Raw genomic sequence first — 9,422 nt, 5'->3', positions numbered from 1 at the left:
TCATTGTGCGTGCACTTTGTAATTTTCATTCTTATGCTAGCCTTCTGAAAGGAGGGAAAATGACAATCTGGAAAGACAGATAGACACTGGGAAAGACTAGTTCTCTTTTTGTTTTTTGTTTGTGTTTGTTTTTGTGTGTGTACGTTTGTGTGTGTGTATGTTTGTGCTGTTTGTCTCGCATGCATTTGTGTTACTTTAAACATCACTCTCTGACAGTTACCAGTTATAAGTGAAGTATTCAGCAATAGACAGGTAGTACTTACACGCAAGGGGTCAAAAGGTTGAGTTGTTGGATGGCATGAAAAACATGCCTGCTGAGCCCGCACTAAAGTTGGCAGCCCCAACCCAATTGTTATCTGTCGCACCCACCAAGCTTAGGCCGGCCCCTGGGATTTATTTTGGTCTACAAAAAATCCAAATCTTTTTAACCATGATTTTCCAAATGTTATTGACCCCGACCGTATTAGGACTACCCCTTCGGATATCGATTTTAATATAATTAGTCGCTCTTCACCACCGATCACCTTTGAAATTGCGTCTTCAAATGAAACTTCCTTGAAAAACTGGAATTTAAAACCGTGTAAAGTTGTTTTGCAAGATGTTCTTGCTGCCGGTTCCACTGAAAAGTCTAAGCTGCTGAAAGCTAACCTGGATAAAACCCACAGTGTTCTTTCTCAGCAACCAGCAGAAATTGAAAAGCTTAAGAAAATAGAAAACAACGAATTTCATGGCCAAAATCCACTGACACAGGAGCGTGTAGCGCTCTCAACAATGCTGTTTTCCACAACCTGTTAGGATCTCACCCTTTGTCAGAAAGAATGGAAATTCTGGAATCCAAAATTTACCATCATGCTTCCCTTCTCTTTGGATTTAAGGCTCAACCCATACATGCCCCATCTGGTTTAAACAGACGTGCCTTACAGTCCATCTCGTTGGTAAAAGAGAAAAATTCTCTTCCTCAACAACTGGAAAACGTGTCGGACTTAATGCAGAGGGAACATTTACAAACTTCGCTAGGCAATGTTAAATTAAAGTTAACAATATTACGCCGGGGAGAACGGAACAGAAAAATGCGATGGAAGATCCGCAATGCAAACCGTGCATTTGGTAAGAATCCTTATCAGGCTGGTAAAGATCTGCTGGATCCCAAATGCTCTATTAGGCTTAATGTTCCTAAAGAATCCCTAGATGCCCACAAATCTTCCGTGTTAGTTGATCCCTTATATGAGATACCGCTTTCGACTCTTCCTGGTTTGCTCAATGCTCCCAACGTCACGTCTGCATTTGATTCCTCCAAGTTTAATTTCAAGGACTTGCAAACCATCCTTCATACTCGGCGGAATGCATCGTCACCCGGATTGAACCAAATACCTTACACTGTTTACAAGAATTGTCCTCAAATTGCGTCCTTCTTTTCAACCTTTTCCAATCTTGTTTAAAGAATTCCTACATTCCTGTTCAGTGGACGGTCGCTTCAGAAGTTTATATCCTAAAAACAAGCCTCCATCTCCATCATCCATTAAGGACTTTCGCCCAATAGCTCTCCTCAATGTGGAAGGAAAACTTTTTTTCAGTCTTGTGTCAAAGCGCCTAGAAAACCACATCATCCAGAAAAACCACTTAATTAACAAATCCATTCAAAAAGGATGTGGGCTGGTCCTGACATAGGGCTGGTCCCAAGCGTCAATCACCTGTGTAAGGCTGGGTGTTGGGATCCCGTAACACATGTGGAAAGCTACGGCCAGGTTCACAAGTCCTGGCGCATGGGTGTTTGTCTGCTCTTTTGTAGAACTTGTAACTGTCAGTAGGTGTTTGTGATGTAATGTTTATAGAGGGTCTTTAGTTCAATTACCTTGATTCTGCAGACTATCCTTGTAAAAAGGGAGATCTTGCACTAAAAATAGATCTCTAGAAGGTGTAACCTCTACAATTCAAAAAAAGTCAGTAGACTATTTCCATCATTACAGCTTGCTGTTTTGTTATCTCACAATCATTCCTGGTTGCTGGAAGCATATGTCTCTTGTCTGGGCTGCTCTGAGAAACGCCAAGTCTAGAAAAAATGCACTATCTGCAATATGGCTTGATGTGGGGAATGCGTATCCCACCTTACCGCATAAACTCATTTTCATGGCCCTTCGTCGCTATGGTGTTTCAGAGTCTTGGATAAGGCTTATTAACGCCTACTATGGCAGCCTCTGGAGCAAGTCATTCTCTTTTACAGCCTCATCCAGCTGGCACCAACACTTTAGATGTATTTTATTGGATGTACATTATAAATCATACTATTTTTGGCATCTATAAATGTAATCATTGCATATGTGTGCGCCGAAGAAGAGTTAAAAAGTTGTGTTCCGCCTAGCGATTCAGACCATCCTCCGGTTAAGGCCTTTATGGATGACATATTTTTAATGTCTTCAAGTGTCCCTCAAACTCAAAACTTGTTGGATCGTTGTTTAACAGCCCTTCATTGGGCTGGAATGGGCTTTAGACCTTCAAAATCACGAAGCATTGTTATAGCTAATGGAAAAGTTTTAGACCAGTCTCCTTTTTGTGTCCTGCAAGAACCAATCCCATCTATTCACGCAAAACCAGTTAAGTTTCTTGGCCGGACGATAAATTCAACATTGTCAGATTCAGCTGTTGTCCAACAGGTTATTGTTAACGCTGTAGAGCAAGTCAAACTCATAGATAAGTCTTCCCATAGAGGCATTCACAAAGTGTGGTTTTTGCATTATCTTCTAATACCCCGAATACGATGGCCTTTTTTAATTTACGAAGTTCCGATATCTCGTATTGTTTCACTAGAACAAAAGTTTTCTTTCTTCATAAGAAAGTGGCTGAGACTCCATCACTCTATTTCTAACATAAGTTTGTATTCCGCTTCATCGCCATGCCCGTTACCTTTAAAAAGTCTATCCTCTATACTAAAATCTGCTAAGATCAGCGGTCATCTTCTCCTCCGAGATTCGGCTGATCTTCTAGTGTCAGACTCTCCTGCAGACTTAAAGGCTGGACACTGGAAGGTAGATCAAACAGTAAAATCAGCAGAGAGTCAACTTGAGTTCAAGAAAATACTTGGTTTCCAACAGTTTGGTAGAGTAGGCTTGACACTCTTATGGCTTACCAGAAGCCATAAGAGTGTCCCAGCAATTGGTACCCATTCTTACCGCAAACTTGTATCAGATGTTGTGCAGGACAGTGAGGAAGACATCTATTATGCTTGAGCCGTTCAGCTTCATGTTCAAGGTAACTGGACTAAATGGTGCTCGTTTATTAAATACGATCTTTCTTGGAAGAACCTACTGTCTCTGCCACAATGTTTACCTTCGTTTTGCATCGGCGCAACCTATGACACGCTTCCTTCTTGCACCCTATGTAAAAAACCCTCTTTTAACGTGTCCCACATTTTAGGCGCTTGTAAATTAGCCCTTTCACAAGGTAGATTCACGTACCGCCACGATATTGTTCTACGTGTGTTAGTGACAGCCATTCAGAAGTTCTTATCCGATTATGAGCCAGCAAAACCATCTAGATGTCATAAAATATCCTCTGTTCGAGCTGGTAAACGTCTTCCCACCAAAAGGCGTTCAAAAATTCAAGGTATCCTTCACCTGGCCTCTGATTGGAGATTATTGTCAGACTTAGATTCAACCTTAATAGTACCACCTTATCTTGCTGTAACTCAACTTCGTCCGGACACACCTTTAACTTCTGCCATGACCAAAACTGTAATTATCCTTGAATTAATTTGCTCATGCGAAGAGAACATGGAGACTTGGCATGGAGTTAAGGTTGATAAACACTCGTCACTTTGTTCCGTCATGAGATTAAACAATTAATCTGTGCATTTCTTTGCTGTTGAAGTAGGAGCTAGAGGATTTTGTTCCGAAACAGTTAGAATCTGCCTCCGTCGCCTCGGCTTTTCTAAAATGTCTGTGCGTTCCACTCTGAAATCTCTTACTGAGTCATTTATGCGATCGTTGTTTTACATCTGGCTATCTCGAGATTCTTTGTCTTGGATTCATCCTGGTAGGGATCCACAGCATACCGCTCAATTTATACAAACTGTTTCAAAGAAATCATCCAAGTCACAAGTAACTTTGACCACTAGCTTTAAGGACATTCTTCTAGAGCGTACGTGTATTGAGTTTCAGCAGGTTCAGTTCCTTTTAAAGTTTTGTATAAATTTTGTCCTCCTCATCTCATAAAACGTAAAAGGAGTGCCTTTTTCGATTTTTGTCCTTAATATTCGCAGTATTTTTACCCACCTTTTCCATTAAGTTGCAAGCTGACTAGTTTCGTCTTTCACGTTAAAGGTTGACCAAAGGTAAACTACCGTGAGTTCTGAATCTACAGACTATTCTTGCAAAAAGGGAGATCTTTCACTGCGTTTTGATCTTTAGAGGGTGTAACCTCTACAATTTTAACTTCAAGGGTCGTTAGAGACCAGTTCCATCATCACAGCTTGCTGTCTTGTTATCTCATAATCGTAATCCTGATGTTTGCAGAATATTTGTATTATATATACAGTGGACTCTCCACGGGGAATCAGAAATCGTTAAGAAGTGGTATTACTACCCGATAATAACGAAACGAAAATTATTCGAGGTGAGAGAAAAGCATTACTTATGGAGCAAGGTTTTATTCGTAGTGAATTGGAGCTTGATAAAAGTTGGGATGAACGTGAAGTTCATGAATTTTTGAAATCCTCATTCAAGGCTAAACTTGACCTGTTAGACGATCCAAAGTAAGTATAGAGCTTTGCATATTGTTGTAAAAATGTCCTGTGGAGTTGTAATAAACCTTCTTGCCCTCTTTCTCTTGCTCTTCTGACAGTTTGACACTTTGGAGCATCAGGTACACACACCAGTTATATATTTGTCTTTTTTGGAAGAATCATGCTAAAGACCAGGCAGGCAGGGTGCTATTGAATGTACTATTTTTTATTTTAGTGTCACAATATTATTGGCAGTGGGTAATTCTCTGCAATTACCATGCCTCAATGAGAGGCAAATGCTTGATGGAGCCAGAATTTCCAGATTATTTTCTCAAAAGATCATATGGCTAAGACCCAGTTGTGAAATACCATTTGAAAGTGTAAGGAAACAACCCTTGATAACAGATATGCTGGAACAACAACAGGTATATCAGTTGCTTCTATAAAGGTATTTTAGGGGAGAAGAAGGTTGTAACGGCGGCCAAGCCAGAAAGGAATTTAAAATTTCAAAATGGTTTAATCAACTTTTACAGGAAAATATTTGCTTAATGTTAATCAAGTTTTTCTTTTTAATCAGATGAATTCAACTTGTAAAAATACTTTGGGATCCCTTTAATGATTATAACTAGAAATGGCTGCCAGTTTGAAGCTAAAGCGATCTTTGTCAATCTCTCAGAAAGACTGACTCTTTTGTCATCAGAGCTGTACAAATCATTTGCATTTTTTTAGCAAGGAATATCAGATGTTGAATCGTTGTCTGATCTTGAGCCTGGAGATGATATTTTCATGAACAGTTGGTATGTATGTACACTTAGGTTTATTTGGAACCTAAGAGTACAATACATCTTTTATTAACATTTTTTTACGGAAATAAATGCCCAGATTGCAGCAGGCATATCACATGATTTCTTTCATTTTCAGCTTTGGTAATAGCTTGAATGCCTCTTCTGGTACTAGTGATACTCATACTGACAATCAAGTTCCTTCTTCGCCCACTTCCACTGTGACCAACCGTGTACATGAGCTCCAGAATCTGGTCGAAGATCTGCTCGACCAGCAAGCAGCAGAATTGAAAGTTCCAACATCATTACAAGAAGCATTGGAAACTTTAAAAAAAGTTTGACGTCTGAATTTAAAACATTTAAAGTTGAGCCCGAGGACATTTTGGGTGATACCTTTGCATATTATAAGGATTCTGAATTTGATGCATCAGTACAACTGAGAATCCGCTACAAATTGCAACCAGCAGTAGATACTGGTGGTGTATCTAGGCAGTTTTTCAATGACGTTTTCAATCAACTTTTAATTGGTGGAAGTGGTATACCAGCATTATTTGAAGGTCCGACTGGTCGAAAAATGCCAATTCAGAATGCTGCAATAACCATTTCTGGTATCATGAATTTGGTTGGAAAGATAATATCCCATTCTATTGTTTTAACTGGGATCGGTCCAGCATTTTTCTCACCTACTGTGTACAAATACATATGTAGTGGAGATTTAAACTCAACCATACCATTGATATCAGTGGAGGATGCGACTACCCGAACAAGGCATTATATAGATTTAGTAAGACTGTTTGTTTGTACTACTATTGTTTTTACATATACAAAAAATGAACGTGTTTATGAATATCAGAATCTTACTTACTGAATTTGAATCTACTGTATTGTTTTCAGAATTTTGTCAGTGATATGAGCAGTTTGGTGTTTCCCAAATGCATGATGATATATTTTTTCTTTCAAGCTGAACCAAATCAATGATGGGAATTTCAGTGATATTACATCCGATGATGGCTTCATGGAATTATTAAATGAAACTGGAACAACCGAAATACTTGATGTATGTATCTGTGTCTGTATCTCCTGACAAAATGATAAATTTGAGTTTTCCAATCTCATCACAATAATTAATAAAAGTACTTGCCAAATTTAGAGAATAGTTGGTCTGAAAATGTGAAATTGCCATCTTAAGAAATTTTTGCAGTTTGGCCCTAATCCTCAAAAATTTCTTCCGCACATATTTCTTCCGCAAACAATTTCTTTCCTTTTTAAGGTAAATGTTTTTTCCATAGATTAAAACAAAGGAAAGCATCTTACAGAATATTCTATTCCATGATGTAATTGGGAAAAGAACGCTCGTTCTAGACCAAATTCGATCTGGTTTGAAAACTTTGAATGTTCTAGAGATCGTTTCAAAGTGTGAAGATTTGTTTTGTCATTTGTTTGTTGGAACGGAGATTACAACGCCTACAGAAATATTAAACTACCTCCGTTTCAAAAATAAAAATTCGGAAGTAGCTGTGTACTTGCGACGCTATCTAGCAGATGCAACTCCGAATACGTTGAAAGATTTCTTAGCTTTTTCCACAGGATCGAAAATGAAATTGTCAAGAGCACTGAAGGTATCGGAGCAGCCCTCTGATGGAGTATTCGCGCATACGTGCATGTACAAACTTGTGTTACCTTCGAGTTTTGAATCTTATGAGAGTTTCTGTGATGTTATCAATGCTTCATTGGGAAAAGGATCATCGAAAAGTTTTACATGTGTATAAAAAAGGTGTTTACTGATCTGACATTTCCACCCTTGTATGGATTTTTATTGTTATGTTCATTATTTTAAAAAAAGGCTCTGATGACATTTGCCTATATGCCTTGAAAATACTTAAACAGCACGCGTTTATACGATTTATGTATACCTTACTGTGATATATTATATTTCTATTATGTTCACAAAGATTTTTTTCATTTAAAAAAAACAAACAACGAAATGTGCGTTTATCCCTGTGAAGTGAAAGCGTTTTAATTGAAGGACTGGGAAAAGTAGATAAAGTCGAAACTCTAAAGCTTTTATTTCCGTACTTTCATTATTGTTTCCATTTTTTACACAAAAAGTTATCACTACACAATGTCGTTCCCAGGCCTCCAGAGATATTAGTGTTCTAATAACAAAACCTCCAAAAGCCCTGGGAACGAGGTTGTTCACTGATCTTTATGTACAAAACTTCAGTTGCCCTCGCCTATGCCTATGCAGCAACTATCATTGGCATGTCCTTGTGCATATTCGACAGTTTGTAGATAGTTGTCGATACCTTCATTTGCGTCATCGTGTAATGAATTGACCAGAGTTCCTAAAATCACTGAATGGTGATGACATAAAAGAGACAGTGTCTCTGGAATTTCCACATCGTTGTCGGAATTTATCTCTGGCAGAGGGGCAGTTTCGTCTATGCCATAGTCATGCCAACTTTGCACTTGGGCGGCTTCTAGAGACAATGGATCATTTTCGATCACTCTTGTCATACCTTCGTGCCATAATTGACGAGGCGATTTATTGTGTGCACTTGACATTGGGTGGAAAGCCCAATCCCTGACCAACTCATTCAAAGCTTCGTTTATACGGTCTGTATATACGTAGTGTAACGAAAAAAGATGTACTTCATTCAAAGGATCAAGAAATCCTTGTCTTTCCAGAAAGTAAAAAATATTTTGAAAGTGGCGAACGATATTGCGTTTAACCTCACCCCATAGTCGCTCAATCCTTTGATTGTGAACAGACAATCCACATATCATACTTCCACGATTTAGTCCCCTCTCTGGACAGCTTAACATGAAACGTGCAATTTCAACATTCTCTGTGCCAAAATCAGCACGTATGCGTGATGGTAATCCATGTTTTCGAATAGCTTCCTCGAACAATTTAAACACAGTGTCTGCTCGGTTGTTAGTGCTACATTTAAGGTATGTTATCATTCTGCTATAACCGTCCATTCCACCGTGAATTACGAAGCGCCATCGTATGAGCTTATGATGTCCGTCAACATGCCTAAAAGTGAAATTTATTCATTCACTCAGTAGTCGGTCAAGTAACAGGGGAGATATATAATTGACTTAAATGTGCTCACCACAGCGAATTAGGAGCTTTCACATGATATGCTCTTCGTACAATGCTGATGGTTCTACGTAATGCTCGACTCACCGGATCAACTGCAACAATAGCTTCTCTAATTCGTGCGCGTTGTACGTTGATGTTCCCAGATCTACAAGCTCCTATCACATATGATTTCCCTGCATTCGGTAAAGTATTGAGTACTTATTGAACAATACTTTCGAGATTGTCCTGGCTAATTTTGGTGTAAAACTGGCGTTCTCCACACCTTTCCGAAATGCTCATTCCAAATTCAACTCTTCTTCTTGATATAGTTTTACTAGAGACACCTATGATTTCAGCCACTTTGCTCCATGAACGATGGATTGAAAACAGACGTTCCAACTCATTTTTCCCCACAATTTTTCGTGGTCTCCCATTAGCTCCTGTATTCTCACTAGGGCAGCTACTTCTAGCAACTGCTGGTGTCGGATCATGATTACTTACTTGTAGGTCGAATTGGTTTTTAAGGGTTTGAATCTCAAAAACAATTTGATCTAAATTGATAACAATGTCATTGATTGTACCTCTTACATTTCCTTCCTCGAAACGATTTCTTATCACCTGCAGTGTTGTAAGATATTCATCTGTCCGTCGGTACAAATACTCACATGCGTTGAGATCACTTGAAAACAGCTGTCGTCTTGCAAGACGAATTTGGGAAGGTAAATCTCGTAAGAACTCTTCGATCGTAATTTGATCCGCCATCTTGCATAGCACATGTTTATGACCCTGCACACAGTGACCTGCGTTGGTTTCCATTCCCCCTCCCTTTTTATCT

At 39.0% G+C, this 9,422-nt stretch overlaps 2 protein-coding genes across 2 annotated transcripts; one reads left to right on the top strand and one right to left on the bottom strand.

The window, feature by feature from the left end:
• Positions 1-2,408: 2,408 nt before the first annotated feature.
• On the top strand, positions 2,409-3,839 carry LOC130657891 (uncharacterized). The gene is made up of 2 exons (XM_057460880.1): positions 2,409-3,198; positions 3,247-3,839. Exons 1-2 carry the CDS (start codon positions 2,409-2,411, stop codon positions 3,837-3,839), a joined length of 1,383 nt encoding a protein of 460 aa, XP_057316863.1.
• Positions 3,840-7,719: 3,880 nt separating this feature from the next.
• LOC130657890 (uncharacterized) lies at positions 7,720-9,349 on the bottom strand. The gene is made up of 3 exons (XM_057460879.1): positions 8,821-9,349; positions 8,619-8,781; positions 7,720-8,539 (listed from the first exon to the last, which is right to left on the bottom strand). The coding sequence occupies exons 1-3, from the start codon at positions 9,347-9,349 to the stop codon at positions 7,720-7,722; spliced, it is 1,512 nt and encodes a 503-aa protein (XP_057316862.1).
• Between the last annotated feature and the right edge of the window lie 73 nt (positions 9,350-9,422).

This window comes from Hydractinia symbiolongicarpus, chromosome 9, assembly GCF_029227915.1.
Source record: "Hydractinia symbiolongicarpus strain clone_291-10 chromosome 9, HSymV2.1, whole genome shotgun sequence".
Classification (NCBI taxonomy): Eukaryota; Metazoa; Cnidaria; class Hydrozoa; order Anthoathecata; family Hydractiniidae; genus Hydractinia; species Hydractinia symbiolongicarpus.
The sequence above is the reverse complement of the archived record's forward strand: the minus strand, read 5'-3'. Positions and strand labels throughout refer to the sequence as shown.

Bases quoted from the DNA above. Each gene is read 5' to 3' on its own strand.
- LOC130657890 (XM_057460879.1), bottom strand. From the start codon at position 9,349: ATGGCGGATCAAATTACGATCGAAGAGTTCTTACGAGATTTACCTTCC. The intron at 8,782-8,820 runs GTATTGTTCAAT...TACCGAATGCAG, and splicing joins TAGCCAGGACAATCTCGAAA to GGAAATCATATGTGATAGGA. The intron at 8,540-8,618 runs GTGAGCACATTT...TTTCACTTTTAG, and splicing joins AAAGCTCCTAATTCGCTGTG to GCATGTTGACGGACATCATA.
- LOC130657891 (XM_057460880.1), top strand. From the start codon at position 2,409: ATGTCTTCAAGTGTCCCTCAAACTCAAAACTTGTTGGATCGTTGTTTA. The intron at 3,199-3,246 runs GTGAGGAAGACA...TTCATGTTCAAG, and splicing joins ATCAGATGTTGTGCAGGACA to GTAACTGGACTAAATGGTGC.